This window comes from Artemia franciscana, chromosome 6 (assembly GCF_032884065.1).
Source record: "Artemia franciscana chromosome 6, ASM3288406v1, whole genome shotgun sequence".
In the NCBI taxonomy this organism is placed as follows: domain Eukaryota; kingdom Metazoa; phylum Arthropoda; class Branchiopoda; order Anostraca; family Artemiidae; genus Artemia; species Artemia franciscana.
In genome coordinates this window covers 13,199,592-13,216,972 of record NC_088868.1, presented here as the reverse complement: position 1 = coordinate 13,216,972, position 17,381 = coordinate 13,199,592, and the positions used below count along the sequence as shown (strand labels likewise).

Below are 17,381 nucleotides of genomic sequence, written 5' to 3'. Positions count from 1 at the left end.
TTGATGGTGATTGCTAATCGAACATTCCCTGTGTCCCCGTCGTCATTTTTATATCCCCCTGTGCCCCCCGGCGTCCCCGTTGTTTTGTGTCCCTGTGTCCCGCTCGTCTTTTCTATTCCCTGTGTCCCGGTCGTCGTTTGTACCCCGGTGTCCCGGTCTGTATATACAATCGTTTTTGAAATGGTATATGATGAAATAAATTTTTTATATTTTTCCCCTTTTTTTCTTTTTAGTTTTTTTTTGGTTTTTACTTTTTTTTAGTTTTTTTTTAGTTTTTTTTCTTTTTTCTTTTTAGTTTTTTTATTTTTATTTTTTTTAGTTTTGTTTTTCTTTTTTAGTTTTTTTAGTTTTTTAGCTTTTTTAGTTTTTTATATTCCCTATGTGCCGGTGTCCCGGTCGTCATTTGTGTCCCGATGTCCCGGTCTGTAATTTCGTCAGTCGAAAACATGACGTCAGTCGACACACAAACATGACGTCACCCGACAGACCCACACACACACAGACAACTTATTTATATATATATATATACTAGCTGTTGGGGTGGCGCTTCGCGCCACCCCAACACCTAGTTGGTGGGGGCGCTTCGCGCCCCCCCCAAGCCCCCCCGCGCGCGTAAGTCGTTACGCGCCATAATAGTTACGCGCCATTGTAGTTGTGTCCCTATGTCCCACCTGTGAATATAGATATATATATATATATATGGTTTTAACTACGTAAAACTTGCGAATATACAACATTCTTTGCTGTCCCATTGTCTTTGCATATAAATAGATTGTCAGGTTATCCCCCTGTTTCCCCCGGTGTCCCCGTTGTAGTTGTGTCCCTGTGTCCCGGTCGTCATTTATATTCCCTGTGTCCCGGGTCCCGGTCATCATTTGTATCCCGGTGTCCCGGTCTGTATATACATTCGTTTTTTAGTTTTGTTTTTCTCCTTTATTTTTTTCCTTTTTTTTTCTTTTTTAGCTTATTTAGATTTTTAGATTTTTTAGTTTTTTTTATTAGTTTTTAGTTTTTATTTCTTTTTAGTTTTTTTGTCCCGGTCGTCATTTATATCCCCCTGTTTCCCCCGGTGTCCCCGTTGTAGTTGTGTCCCTGTGTCCCGGTCGTTATTTATATTCCCTGTGTCCCGGTCGTCATTTGTATCCCGGTGTACCGGTCTGTATATACATTCGTTTTTTAGTTTTGTTTTTCTCCTTTATTTTTTTCCTTTTTTTTTCTTTTTTAGTTTATTTAGATTTTTAGATTTTTTAGTTTTTTTATTAGTTTTTAGTTTTTTTTTCTTTTTAGTTTTTTTGTAGTTTTTACCTTCTTTTTAGTTTTGTTAATTTTTTTTTTTACTTGTGTCCTGGTCGTCATTTATACTCCCTGTGTCCCGGTGCTTTGTTGATTGCTAATCGAACATTCCTTTTGTCCTGGTCGCTTTCTCTTTGAGTGTCGTCATTTATTTTTTTCTTTTTTAGTTCTTTTAGTTTTTACCTTTTTTAGTTTTTTTTTAGTTTTTAGTTTTTTTAGTTTTTTACCTTTTTTTAGTTTTTTTAGTTTTTTAGCTTTTTTATTTTTTTTATTAGTTTTTAGTTTTTTTGTAGTTTTTGCCTTTTTTTTTAGTTTTTTGTCCTGGTCGCTTTCTCTTTGAGTGTCGTCATTTATTAGTTTTTTCCTTTTTTTTTTTAGTTTTTTATTGGTTTTTACCTTTATTTTAGCTTATTTTTCAGTTTTTTCCTTTTTTTTAGTTTTTTTTTATTTTTTATTTTTTTTAGTTTTTTACCTTTTTTTAGTTTTTTTAGTTTTTTTAGTTTTTTAGCTTTTTTACTTTTTTTATTAGTTTTTAGTTTTTTTTTGTAGTTTTTGCCTTTTTTTAGTTTTTTCAGTTTTTTTTTTAGTTTTTTATTGGTTTTTACCTTTATAGTTTTTTTAGTTTTTTAGCTTTTTTATTTTTTTTATTAGTTTTTAGTTTTTTTTGTAGTTTTTGCCTTTTTTTAGTTTTTTCAGTTTTGACGTCACCTAATCCAGTTTTTTCAGGTGACGTCACCTGACACATCCATCCACACATCCATCCACACATCCACAGACAGACAACTTATTTTTATATATATAGATATATACTAGCTGTTGGGGTGGCGCTTCGCGCCACCCCAACACCTAGTTGGTGGGGCGCTTCGCACCCCCCCGCGCGCGTAAGTCGTTACGCGCCATATTAGTTACGTGCCATTGTAGTTGTGTCCCTGTGTCCCACCTGTGAATATAGATAGATTTATATATGTGTTTCAAACTACGTAAAAATTGCGAATATACAACATTCTTGGCTTTCCCACTACTGGGAGCTTTCCGTTTCCAATTGCCAGCAATTGATCTGAAAATGTTTGACCAGAGTCATCGTTTTGCAATCGGACACGCATATTTGTAGTTAATTTTAATATTTTTACGTGTGCCCATGAATTAGAATTTTTCAGGCAAGCATTCATTTCGTCTGCAGGAGTTAAAATACGTAAAAATTGCGAATATACAACATTCTTGGCTTTCCCATTGTCTGTGCATATACAAAGCCGAATGTACTAATAATGACGTCATATACGCTCTTTTTATGCAAACGCTCTTTTTACAAACAAACAAACATGCATACACACAACTCGTGTTTATATAGATAGATAGATAGATAGATACAATACAAATTAACTGCGTAAAACTTGCGAATATACAACATTCTTCGCTGTCCAATTGTCGCTGCATATAAATAGATTGTCAGGTTTACCGACCCTCGAACATGCAACGTACAATTGTCCATGGGAAAAACAATCAGTATTAAGATCTATACCACATTTTTCTAATGATTGACCTTGAGCTTTTTTAATGGTGATTGCAAATGCTAATCGAATTGGGAATTGCAATCTTTTAAATTGAAAAGGCAGATCCGTTGGAATCATGGGAATGCGAGGAATAAGAACAGCCTCACCCTCAAAAGGCCCTGTCAAGATTGTGGCCTCTATTAGGTTTTCCATTGTTTTTTTTTACGGCAAGTCGCGTGCCATTGCAAAGCTTTGGTGGGTTGATATTTCTTAAAAGTATTATTGGTACGCCTATTTTTAGTTGTAGCACGTGTGGTGGAAACCCTGAAAGATCTATGGAATTTAAAAATTCAGATGGATAATTAACCGCTTCATTTGGTTCCAAAACTGTGTCGACTGACTTGTAAAGGACTGCCTGATCTCGAATCTTGGTCAAAACAATATTGTTGATTTCGTGGACGTCTATATTTTTGGTGCGAGAATCGCTCTTTCACTTAGCCATTTATTATTTTTATAATTTTTTAGAATATTCGGAAATACTTTTTCAATCAATTCATTTTTGGACGTCACTAAATTACAGAAATCAGCAGGTAGTTGTATACGTCCTGAAATTGAGTCTACTGGGAGCTTTCCGTTTCCAATTGCCAGCAATTGATCTGAAAATGTTTGACCAGAGTCATCGTTTTGCAATCGGACACGCATATTTGTAGTTAATTTTAATATTTTTACGTGTGCCCATAAATTAGAATTTTTCAGGCAAGCATTCATTTCGTCTGCAGGAGTTGATCTAGGTATTATAGGTAATGTTTGCCTGAAATCTCCCGCAAGCAATATTAATGTGCTGCCAAAGGGTTTCGACTTCCCTCTCAAATCTTTCAAGCATTGATCCAGAGCCTCGAGCGATTTTTTGTGTGCCATTGTGCACTCATCCCAAATAATAAGTTTACATTGCTGCAATACTTTACCCATCCCAGATGATTTGGAAATATTGCACGTGGGAGTATCTGTAGAATGCAAATTCAGAGGCAATTTCAAAGCGGAATGAGCAGTTCTTCCACCAGGCAGCAATGTTGCGGCTATTCCGGACGACGCAATTGCCAACGCTATATCATTTTTTGATCGAATTGATGCCAGAATCAGTTTTATCACAAACGTTTTACCAGTACCTCCTGGCGCATCCAAAAAGAAAATTTCTCCAGCGTTGTTATCGACACAATGCATTATCGTATCATAAATGTCTTTTTGTTCCGACGTTAACTTGGAAATGCTATTTTGTACATACGACAATAGATCACTCGTACTGTAACTTTGTTCACGATCAAATTCTGCACATGTCGAAACAGCAGCGATACGGTTAGGTCAAGGCATTCCCAAATCCTGAAGAGGTTTGTTTGCCATACGTACGCACAAATCTTCTATAATAACTAAAGTGTAGTTATAGATTTCTGATGTAAAATCAAAAGTCATATCTGACGTCTCTAACTGTTTTCGATGAAGTATATCTTCGGACATTTTTGACTTATATTTTTCCCATAACTCTGTAGGAGCTGATGGAGAGCAAGTTGTTAAAATGATGCCAAACAATGCACGAATTTGACTTGGGGTTGACGTTTCGCACGCGTCATTGATGCAGTTATCCCAGTGTTGGTCATTCTCCAATAAATTCAGAGCTTGGCATGCACTACGGTAAGTGTCATGTATAGTACCGTTTACAGTTCTCAAATACTCAAAGGATGTCGGACCGGGTACATTCACCAAAAGCAGGCGTAGAAAGAAGCATTCATGTTGATAGGGGTGAACGGTGTAGAGTCTTCCTATCGTGGTATCTTTGAAGATGGTAGGTTGGCCGTCGACTGAATTACCCTGTCTTCGACGTTCAAATACTTTATTTTTAGTATTCCACGTGCAATACGAAGGCACTTCAGTATACAGCAGTTTTTTTACAAAAGAATCATTTTTGCAAAGCGAAAAAAAAGCTGTTAATTTTGTATCCGGTGGATTCAGGGCTCTTTGTTGCACGTTGGTTTCCGAGAAATAAACACGTTGACCATTCTGTAAATGTACCGCTAAGTGAACAACAGCTGGACTACGTTCATGTATCGGAAATGAAAGAATTCGCCAAACAGCTTCATTACTGCTTATGTATCTTTCAGCCTGATATTGTACGATTTCGTCGAAATCTTTGATTTCGGGCTGCAAGCCAAAAACTGCCATGTCACTGCCTTTGTTGACGTATTTACATATGTATTTGATTGCCTTTACGAAGTTACAGTATTCAACGTTTATGTGTGCATTAAATGTTTTTGATAATAATGGGGAATATGGATCAACCCACTGGTTATCTACTTCGATGGTGGTTTCGTTACGCTTCTTTATTATTGCTGTTTTACCGCCATCTTCAGTAGATCTTCTTCTATATTGTGGGTAACCATCATTGCCAGTAATTGTGTTAGATACTAAAAGTCGAGGATATTGCTTTGTGCACCTTCCTTTGGCCATGCATGGTGAATTTTCGTTCAGTGCACCGCAAGGTCCATGTATCATATTTTTTACAATAATATCATGTAACTCCTTATCGACATTTTTATCAGGTATTTTAGCGGAAATCACATCATCAATTTCGTTCGAAGTAATTTTTTTATGTAGCCAGATTAGTATATGTGCGTGTGACAAACCTCGTTTTTGCCATTCCACTGAGTACATCCAGCATCGAACTGACCCAAACACTTCACTAAATTATTATTTTCGTGGAAAAGATGTTGCAATTGGGAAACGATTGTCCTTTCAACGTTGGGAGAAATTTCGCAACGTGCATTCAATTCAGAATTTCTATCACAATTGTAAAAATTTATGATTCTCGCCTGAGAATGGTAGAAGGGACCCTGCTCTATGATAAATTTGCCCTTTTACTTTGAAAGTAGACATAAATTGATCTGGATCTTCGATTTGGGCTCCAAACGACATCATTTGGAAACATGAGTTGTATTTTCTGATTTGTGACAAAAAACGCTTAGATTCTGACGTAGTTCCAGTAAGGAAAGTCTTCAATGGCTCTGGTGGTGCAGCCAATAGAGGAAGTTTAACTTTTCCTGAGGCGCAACACATTCCCATTGTTTCACCATTGAATTTCAAGGCCTTGCAATAGGGACAAATTTTAGACATTGTCCCGATTTGAACACATCTACTCAAGCTATAATCATCGACTGGGCTGTACCTGAATGCCAGGCGATAACTTTCAGGTTGCTCTGATTCCTCGGCACGCTTTCTTTTCTTACTTTCTCTATCAGCAGCAAGCCTGATTTCTTGCTGTTCTTGTGATTCCTCGGCACGCTTTCTTTTCTTACTTTCTCTATCAGCAGCAAGCCTGATTTCTTGCTGTTTTTGTGATTCCTCGGCACGCCTTCTTTTTTCACTTTCTCTTTTAGCAGCAAGTCTGCTTTCGCGTTGCTCTGGTAGTTCCTCGGCACGCTTTCTGTTCTCTCTTTCTCTATCAGCCTCAAGCCTGTTTCCTTGCTGTTCTTTTGATTCCTCGGCACGCTTTCTTTTCTGACTTTCTCTATCAGCAGCAAGTTTTTTGGAATAGACTCTTTGAGCATCTTCATCGGCTTTTGCCATTGTAAGTTCATCAGTCATTATAAACTTAAACATTAATATATTTCTACGTGAACATATATGTCTTAAATATCTTTAATGACGTCACCGTCATAGCAAAAATGACGACAACTAACTTCATGACGTCAGTCGACACAGAAACATGACGTCACCTGACAGACACACAGACAGAGAACTTATTTGTATATATATAGATAGATATATCTATCTATATTCACAGGTGGGACATAGGGACACAACTACAATGACGCGTAATTAATATTGCGTGTAACGACTTACGCCGGCGGGAAGGGCTTGGGGGAGGGGCGCGAAGCGCCCCCACCAACTAGGTGTTAGGGTGGCGCGAAGAGCCACCCCAACAGCTAGTTTTAAATATGAGTTTAAAATTGCAATGCGATGGTTGTAAAGCAAAATACATTATGTAGTTATCTAAAACACAGATTTAGTTCCATTTGAGGCTCAGTCACTGCCAACTTAGCAGTTAGCAGCTGCTTAGCACTTGTCAGCCAGTTCGAACAAAGTTTTGAAATATCTTATTGTTACAAATTTTTTATTTTGAAGGAGAATCACATGGAAAGATTTCGGGTCATTGTGAGGTTGAATGGTATTTTGTGGGGTGGGAAGCCAAATGGGAAACATTATTAGAGTTTTATATTTTTTTCTATTTCATATGAATAGTCCTATTCCTGGATTAAAATGACGCTATAATTTTATTTTTGATCAAAATCCATGTTGCATTTAAAAGAATAGCTCTATTAGTCTTAAGCAAGATTTTAGTAAGAACAGAGGAAAATCCTGGGAACGTTGTTACTGATATAAATCTAAGCTTAATGGAATATGTGCTAATTTTTGAAAATTCATAAGGTTAAATATGAAAATTTAAAGAAGTTTTCCTGAGAACTCTGTATTACCCACCAACTGTGATTTTGTAACTTAGAAACAGTTGTACATGTGGAGCTGTAACCATTTCGAATGTTCCGGACAATAAAGCTTAAAAAAAAAGTTTCTATATAAAACATTTACAAATAATATTTAAATTAAGAAATAAGCAGAAACAAAACTTTAAAAGCAAAGTTTTTCCGCCAAACATAAAGCGTAAGTTTTACCTTGAAACGAGCAAATTTTACTTGTATTTACTTGTACTTGTAGCGGGACCAGACAAGGACGCTTCACCCGGCATCTAGAAGATTCGTATGGTATTCGTAGACTCCCATTTTTCGCGATCTTGTGCCAACTCTTCAGCAAACCGGAGCCAGCAGCTCTCCCACTTTCTGCCAAATTTTCGAAATCCACCAATGTGGTTGCGGTCGTTTTTGGTATTTTGCCCACCTATTCTTCAATTGACCACCAGGCCGTCTGCACCAATCTGGCAACGGGGCAGCTAGAAGCACTTGCTTTATGATACAGTCATTGGGTCTTCTAGGCACATGACCAAGCCAACGCAGTCTTCTCTGTTTGACAATCGTGGCGGTGGGTTTCGATTTTACAGCAGTGGTGGGGCACATCAACATTTGAGATTCTTTTGGAGTATCGAATCTTTAGGATTTTTCGTAGACAGCGGTGGTCAAAGAATTCCAAATATGGAGATGAAGCACCTTCAGTGACCAAGTTTCGACTGCATAAAAAAGGATATATCTAACAGCCGCTTTATATACGGGAATTTTTGTCTTCATGCTGGTCTCCCGCCGTTCCATAAATGGTGGCGGAGTTGTGAGAAGCTGGCCTGGGCTTGTTGATTCTATTCTGTACGTAAATTCACAACCTCCACGAGGGTCTATTACTGAGCCAAGATAGGTGAAGCTATCGAGTTTTTTCCAATTCTTGTCTGTAAAGAATAAGCTGATAATCCGCCTGTGCATTTAGATCCATGACTTTAGTTTTGGCAGTGTTGATCTTCATACCCAGTAGCTGAGAGAAATGTGGTAGTTCATTCAACATTGCTTGGGCAGTTGCTGGATCAGCAGCAAAAGCGTCGATGTCATCCGCGTAGTCCAGGTCAGACTCATTAATGCCCAATCCCATAACAACACCATCAAAACTTGAGTACCCTTTCTAGAATCCAATCTGTACATGCAGTGGTTAAACAAAACATGGGACAATATGCGCCCCTGTTTCACACCGCTTTCCACACTGAAGGGCTCAGTTTCTTCGCCCAGCACTCTTACGATCGATTTGCAATGCTCGTAGTAGGCTTTCAACAGCTCCACGAATTCAACCAGCATACCGTCTTCCGCCATGATTCGCCAAAGGTTTCCGCGGGTTACTGAGTCGAATGCAGCCACAAAATCAAGGAACATGTTAATTATGGGGAGGTTGAAACGAGCATAAGCTAGATTATAGCTGAAAACAGGGCCGAATCTAGAAAGGGGGGTAGAGGGGGAGGCAAAACAAGCTAAAATGGTAGTATTGATGGGCAAAATTGGGTTATATTCACAGTAGTAATGGTGCAGCAAGGGTTGGCAAAGTCTACTTTTGCCCTCCCCCCTGAGAAAAAAGATAAGCCGAACTCAGGCTGAAAATGAACAGCAATTACTATGAATGAAGAAATGCCTCCTTCTGAAATGGTCCTTCTGAGACCCCTCGAAGGCATGTCTTCTATAGTTTAGTGAAAAGTATTTAGATTGGTTAAATTGAAAGTTTTTATTACCTAATTTGATGCTGTTCTATATTTAAAAGAGATGTTTTCGAGAGGAAGAAAACAAAGGGTATTTTTTTGAAAATTTCAAAACTAGGGTAATTGTCTCAAAACTTATTATATCGAGGATTTTGTTTTTTAGAAATTGTTTCTCGTTTCATTAAAGCACAGTCACCTAACCTTAGAAGGGGGTTTAAGAGACGTAGTAATCCCGCTCTTATTTGTGTGGGCCAGAAGCGGTTTTAGGGAAGGCACAGTGGGGGAACTTGCCCCAGGCGTAGAAATATTAGGGGTGAAAGATTCTAAATATATAATCTAATGATTATAATCATTTTTTTTAATTGAGAAAAAATTTCGTATATATTGCAATAAAGTAGATGGCACAGTTAATAAAGGAAAATGATCAGTAAATTTTAATTAATCAATAAGATAAAACTAAATTTAAAAATGAAACACTTAAATGATGATGATTAGAGTAAATAATTAGTGATAGTTAAATAATTTAAGCAATAAATCAAAAAATAAGCTATAGTACTTATCTATTATAGCCACCACACTCAATAAGTGAAGTTAGGTTAATATTAGTGAAATATACACAAGCTTGATGAAAATAAAATACTTTAGCTACGAAATTTGGAAACTAAAACAGAGAATTATGGAAACCAGTTCCCCCAAAACGCATTATACTTAATTGTTTTCTAATCTAACCAAAATACCAACTAAAATATTTAATTAAAACATACCTACATTGTAGTGGATATACACTTTCTCATGCTAAAATGAAAGAAACTACGGACAGAAACCGGTTCTGTCAGAAAAAGAACTTGAGTGTGGTGGCTACAACAGATAAGTACCTAAACTATTTTCGATTGAAAACACTGTCGTTAACAAATGAAAATTTTGTCAAAATTTGACTTAAAAATTTTGAAGGATCTTGAAAAAAAGCAATCAAGATATTGCCCCAGGTTCAAGGGAGGCCAGAAAGGCTACTGGTTCGGACCTTTATTAGCTATGCTACTACTGCTACTGACAACTCATTGTAGTATCAAGCCCGCTGAAGTGCAGCATATTTAAGTATTCGCGTCCACCCCCGTTAACCTTTCAAAGACTCACTCCTTCACGTAAAGTTTCGATTTTCTTTAGTCTTTCCTTATGACCACTGCTTCACCCATTCCAGGGCTATCAAAAATACTATTTTGGTAACTTAATCGTTCACTCGTAAAACATAGATCAACTATTTTTACCTTTCTTTCATTATAAAACCGTAAACTCTTTAGACAAAAATAAATATGATAGTTGACTTTCGACATCGACAATCCTTTGGAGCCTCATTAAAAAATAAAAGACACTCAAAAGTGCATTCCAGGGACTAACAAGTCCTTCTCAGGTCTACGCAAAGCGCTTAAGCTGACTTGCAATCGGACAACAAGAGGCTGCAGGGACATTCAGTTGAATGGAGGTTTTTGCAATTTGGGCCCTTTCTCATTACTTGTACATAACAAAAGAACCCCAGAATAATTATCTTTTCCTCAAAATAAATATAATACATCGTCATTAACTAGGATTTAGTTTCCCTGAGGTGTATTCCCTCCTCGAGGTCACCTGTGATGCTGATCTCAGTCAAGGTTTTTCTTACACAAACTTCTGGAAGACTTCGCAAAGCCTATAGTACAACCCAACTTTTCTATGAGGCCTTGCAGGGAGTATTTTCTGTCTAGGTATAAGGATGGAGAAAAAGTATATGACAGAGTGGAGACCCACGACCGCCACACCGTCAGAACAGCTCTGACCTTTAACCTCAGTTAATGTTCGTCAGGGTACTTTGATGGAGACTTTAAGATCTAAGTTTGGCAATAATATACATAGTATGATTACTTAGTAGCATATTGTGTCAGATATTATCAATATTAAAAAAAAATTTTAGCAAGCTTTTTTAAATCATCGAAGCTATTAAAAATTTTACTTAAATGGTTTCAAAAGGAAGAAAATGTCAACGATCTAAGTTGCCGTTTTGAGATATTAGAAATAAATTTATTGCCACTAGATAATTTACATCAATATCTTTTTTTACCCTGATGTTTAACTACTTTTAGTTGTAATCTGATTTTTTTTTTGTTTTCAAGTAGAAATTTTTCCAATTTTTTTTTTACACGTTCCTAGGGATTGATTAGCTCTCTTTAGATACTCTTAGTTACGCCAGTGAGATTAATAGAAAAATTTTCTAATTAAATACTTTCATTTTCTGGAAGAATTAAAGTAAATTTTTATTTCTTAGCTGTTGGAGAACCGCCATTATGTCTATCTGTTTCCGTTTTAAACGCTCTACGGCACGCTATCTCATCTGCAAGGAAAGATGCTGGTATCGAAAAATGGTTCCAATTCGGTAAGTTTCTTTTCATCTTTTCCTGATAAAGGCTTTATTTCAGGCTGCAAACTGCAATAACTTTACTTTAACAGTAGAAGTTATTTGAAGTGAAATCCACCGGGAACAGTTGTGAACCGTTTCTGGCTTTTTACTTCCGGCTGTTTAGATCTGTAAGGGCATAATCTTCATGAGTTACGATTGTAATCATTACTCTTTCTGTATAGGGTAGTTTAATAATACGTTTAATTTGTTTCAAACTGATATTAATAGCAATAATGGTAATGATTCACTGTTACTTCACTAAAGATGCTCTCTTATTATCTTTAATAAAAAAAGTATATTCACACTTACTTTTCTGTGGTTCCACCTACTACAAGACTAACTTTTAGTTACTTTTGGTTGAACCTGGAATGCAGCGAATGTTTCATCAACTTTAAGAAATGTAAACTGCTACCTGTACGACACTGTCGGTAAAGCTAAAGATGAATCTTTGGTGCCCGTGTCAGCCTCTGTTGATCTGTGTTGATGCAGCAGCTTCCAAATTGTGGTTTTTTCTTCTATATCTTCCACCTTTGACAAAGAACCGGATTCCGATCAGAAAATTTTCAGTTCCTGATATAGCTTTAAAGTTGGAGATTCTTAACATAAAACTCTCCAGTACAGCTACTGCGCGCCTATCTCTTCACCACCGTCTTATCCGTTTTTGTTCGTCGATTTTGTGTGTGTATTTGTTTCTCTTTTTGTCTTTTTTCATATTTATTCTTACTCCACCGTATATACCTCATGTATCGTGTGGGTGAAAAATAAAATAAATAAATAAATAGAATCAAAACTAATGGATGCCGATTGCAAATTTCGGTTCTTAAGGCAATCAATAATGCAGATAACATGAAAGTGCACACATGCTGATGGGATCATTACTTGCCAGAAACCAGTGTGCTAGGCAAATAAAAACCAATAAAGTATATTGAAGAAAACTGGGAATATATTGCTTACCCCTCCTCCCCCTCAAGAAGTGAAAATTTTAAATTGGAAGAATAAAATATTTATGCTGCCTTCAATGTTTTAATAGTTGCTCTAGCCGAGTAAAAATACTGTAAAAAGCTTCCCAAACCTCACAACTCGGAAGTTTTTTTTTACAAATTATGAGAACTGAAGCTTAAGTTTTTGAAATTCAATTTAAATTAAATTAAAATTAAAACGGTTCTATCCTAGATTTTTTTTTAATATATTTTTCTCGACTTTTACCAAAATTTCACAGACCAAACCCAGGAGAATCATCCATTAATCACAATACGGTGTAAGTGCTCTGTCGTATACTAGGCTATAATTTCCTCGAGGGGCGCCACTCCTCAAGGTCACCAAAACTGACAAAATTTCTAAAATTTTCATAACTTCGTTTGTTTTGTAAATTCAAATTAATGCATCATTTTATTTATAATGTTGCCCCAACTTGTTTTCGTAATATGTTTATGGAAGGCTGCTGATGTCAAAAGGGTTTCAGGTCGGTAAACATAGAGGCCTATTCGATTGTATACGATGTATGCCTTCTCTGTTTGCCATGCTCTATCAGCTTTGTGGTCTCAGGTACCGTCGTTTTCTGCCAGGGATGAAGTTTAAAGGTCTTCCTTCTGCGATTGGCAAGATGCCATTGTTAGTAAAGGTGTATTTTTTCTGTTTTTTATATCTAATTATACGTGTGTAAAAAAGTGTCTTTTGAAGACACTTCTTAGCGTCGATACAAGTACTGGTTACTATAATTTATGAGTAGTGATGGGTATCCAGCTACAGAGTTTACACCCTTATTTGGGCACTACAGCTTGTCTATACTATAGACTCTACGTCTTTGGCTTATCCTAGTTAAATGTCAGATGGAAAAGATGCTTTATTTAAATTTGCCTTGAATTATTAAGATGCTCATTTTAAATGTGAATACCAGACATGATAAACTTTAATATCCTACAAATATGCTCCTTGGGTACCGAGGACTAGGAATTTGCTTCTTAGGGGGTTTGTCCAAGACATATTGTTTACACTAGACAGATAACAGTGTACGTTTCAGGAGTGATCAAGAAATCGATTAGTGGAAATAGGTTTTGGCGCTATATGGTCTATTTGCGCACAGGTACTTGAGCTTTTCATGGAAGCAGTCCTTTTTTTGCGTGGTGCATATTTGAATCATACAAACGGGTTTTAGTTAGTATTTTCTATAAAATTATTGGCAAAACTCGGAATTTAGAGTGAAAAGACGTATTAAGAATACTTTTTTTACTTTTCATTGATATAGCCCTTTTTTGACTAGGATTAGGCCTCCCTGATTGCATGGAGCATATTCTTATCATAGAAACTTGTTTTAATTAGTATTTTCATTAAATTTGTTTCAAAACATCAGAAGTCAGAGTAAAAAGCCCTATCAAGACCTACTCTCGTAACTTTTCATGGAGACAGTCCATTTTTAGAACCAGGACTTGGGGAAATAGCCATTCTAAGGGTGGGTCCAGCGGTAAGACCCTGAGCCACTAAAGATTGCCTATATAAATTGGGTCATTGACTCACTTACATAACCATACTAAAAGAGAGATACCTCATTAGCATAGCCGGTTTTTCTGGCAACCGGATCCGGTGAATGACCTACATATTCCTGTTAGAACATGCTTAACATGTATTCAACCTTGGAATGTAGAATCGACGTAATCAGAGGAATGAGCACTTAAGGGAATCGTTTCATTTGATTTCAAATTGGATTAATAGAAATTTTCATATAGTATTGAACTTTACAAAACGGCATCTATAACATAGACATAATGCAACCACTTGTATCACCACATTCATTGGAATAAGTGCTTATATCAAAACTTCTTACAGAGGGAACTTTTGGTCAATCACGCCCAACTTCCAATGGCCCCAATGTCCCCTCCCAACTTTTTGCCCCTTATTTCTCTACTTAATTCTTTTGAACTTTAATTTTTTCAAATAGAAATTTTCCAATTTTTTTCATGTCCTATAATGACAAAATATACTTAAAACCAAAAAAAATCACTTGTCATACTTTCGAAATACGAAATAAAAATGATGTAGATATGTTAATCATGATTTTTCCTATTAAAAAAATAATTATGTGTTTATTTTTATGATGATGTACTACATGTCGTTATTTCATAATAAATATTTATACATTACTTTTTAATTGGAAATTTTATGTTTCCATTATTTTTAGAGTACGCTAGTAAGTCGACCGTTTAGGATGTTTATTAAAAAGTTGGAGATGTAAGAAATGGAATTTTCAGAGAAATAGATATCACTAGTGGGTTTATATGGGAAAATATTAGAATCAGAGATAGATTAAGCGGGGTTTTATTGAAGTCTTATTGGGATGAGCTGAATTTATTCAGAATCCACACAGGCAAGCAAACACCCACTCATACAAACTCACTAGTGGTATACTAGAGTCTGAAATAGGTGAATCAGGATTTTACCAAAGTCTGAGAGAGATGAATTTGATTCCTCTTATAGTTAAAACATACCAAGTGAGAATTTATCAAGATTCAGTTAGACAAAGACCCTACTACCAGCTCACAAGTGGCATACTAGATTCTGAAATAAATTAATTAGGTTTGTAACAAAGTCTGAGAAAGATGAAATGGTTTCTTTTTAGAAACATATGAAGTGGGAATTTATCAAGATTCAGTCAGAAACAGACATTACTAAAAGCTCACAAGTGGTATACTAAAGTCTGAAATAGATGAATTAGAATTTTACCAAAGTCAAAGAGAGATGAATTGAATTATTTTTTTAGTTAGAGACATAGGATGCGGGAAGTTATCAAGATTCAGTCAAACATGGACACTACTATCAGCTCACGAATTGTACATTATTGTCTAAATTATGTCAATTAGGTTTTTTTTACCAAAGTCCGAGAAAGGTGAAGAGGATTCGTATTAGAGTTGGAAACATATGAAATGAAAATTTTTCAAGATTCAGACAGACACAGACACAACTATTCGCTCAAAATTGGTATCGAGATATAAGAAGTGAGACTTTATCAAGATTCAATCAGATACAGACATTACTGCCAGCTCACAAGTGATATATTAGAATTTGAAATAGATGAATGTGGTTTTTACCAAAGTTTGAAAGAGATTAATTGGATTCTGTTTAGAGTTAGAGACATTTGAAGCGGAAATGCCTCAAGATTCAGTCAAACTTAGAAACTATACCAGCTCACATGCGGTTTACTAGAGTCTGAAACAGGTGTATTAGGTTTTTGCCAAATTCTAAGAGAGATGAATCGAATTCTTTTTAGAGTTAGAGACGTATGAAATTGGAATTTATCAAGATTCAGTCAAACACAGAAAATACTATAAGCTCAGAAGTGGTATACTAGAGTCTGAAAGAGGTGAATTAGGTTTTTACCGAAGTCTAGGTTCGAGGAATCAGATATTTTAGAGTTAGAGACATAAGAATTGGCGAATTATCAAGATTTAGTCAAACATGGACTCTGCTACCAGCTCACAAGTAGTAAACAAGAGTCTGAAATAGATGAACTAGGTTTTTAACAAAGTCTGACAGAGGAGAACGGGATTCTTTATAGAGTTAGAGACATATGAAGTAAAGATTTTCAAGATTCAGTCGAATGCAGACACTGCTATCAGCTCAGAAGAGGTAGAGTAGAGTCTGAAAAAGGTGAATTAGGCTTTTACCAAAGTATGCGAGTGATGAATGGGATTCTTTTTACAATTAGGGACATATCAAGTGAAAAATTATCAAGATTCAGTCAGACACAAACATAACTATTAGCTCACATGTAGTATACTAGAGTCTGAAATAGATGAATTAGGTTTTTACTAAAGTATGAGAGAGAGAGACGAATTGAATTCTTTTTAGAGCTAGAAATATATGGCGTAAGAATTTATCAAGACCGAATCAAACACAGGCACTATTATCACCTCACAAGTGGTATACTTGAGTCTGAAATAGAGAATTTGGTTTTTACCAAAGTAGTAGAGGGACGAATCGTATTGTTTTTAGAGTTAAAGACGTATGAGGTGGGAAATTACCAAGATTCAATCAAACACTGACACTACTACCAGCTTACCAGTGGTATACTAGAGTCTGAAATAGGTGATTTTTGTTTTTACCGTCGTCGGAGAGAGATAAATCGGATTCTTTTTAAAGTTAGGGACATGAAGTGAGAATTTATCAAGATTCAGTCAGATACAGACGCTTCGGCTAGCTCACAAGTTGTATTCTAGAATCTGAAATGGGTTAATTTGGTTTTTACCTTCGTGAGAGAGACATAAATCGGATTCTTTTTAGACTCAGATGTATATGAAGTGAGAATTTATCGAGATTCAGTCAGAGAGAGACGCTACAACCAGCTCATAAGCTGTATACTAGAGTCTCAAATAGGTGAATTTATTTTTACCAAGGTCTGGGAGAGATAAAATGGATTTTTTCTAGAGTTAGAGACATATGAAGTGGGAATTTATCATGATTCTGTGAGACACGTACACTACTACCAGCTCACAAGTGGTATACTAGAGTCTGAAATAACTGAATTTGGTTTTTATTAAAGTCTGAGAGAGAGATTATTCAGATTATTTTTAGAGCTAGAGACACATGGAGTGAGAATTTATAAAGATTCTGTCAAACACAGACGCTACTATCAGCTCACAAGTGGTATACTAGAGTCTGAAATAGATGAATTAGGCTTTTACCAAAGTTTGACAAAGAGACAGGTGAATTGGATTCTTTTTAGAGTTAGAGACGTATGAAGTAGCAATTTATCAAGATTCAGTCAGACACATACACTATTACCAGCTCACAAGTGATATACTGGAGTCAGAAGTGGTATACTAGAGTCTGAAATAAGTGAATTAGATTTTTACCAAAGTCTGAGAGTGAGAGATTATTCGGATTCTTTTTAGAGCTATAGACACAGTTTGGAAACTTATCTCGATGGATGTTCAAGCTGGATGCGAGAGGA

General features: G+C 36.1%; 1 protein-coding gene across 3 annotated transcripts in view; it reads left to right on the top strand.

The window, feature by feature from the left end:
- Positions 1 to 17,381, top strand: part of LOC136028074 (uncharacterized) — a 295,077-nt gene that overhangs the window by 264,775 nt on the left and 12,921 nt on the right. For all 3 annotated transcript variants that reach the window (XM_065705682.1, XM_065705681.1, XM_065705683.1), the window contains one exon: positions 11,306 to 11,413. In XM_065705682.1, the coding sequence (XP_065561754.1) occupies positions 11,306 to 11,413 (108 nt within the window). The remainder of the gene's footprint in view (positions 1 to 11,305; positions 11,414 to 17,381) is intronic.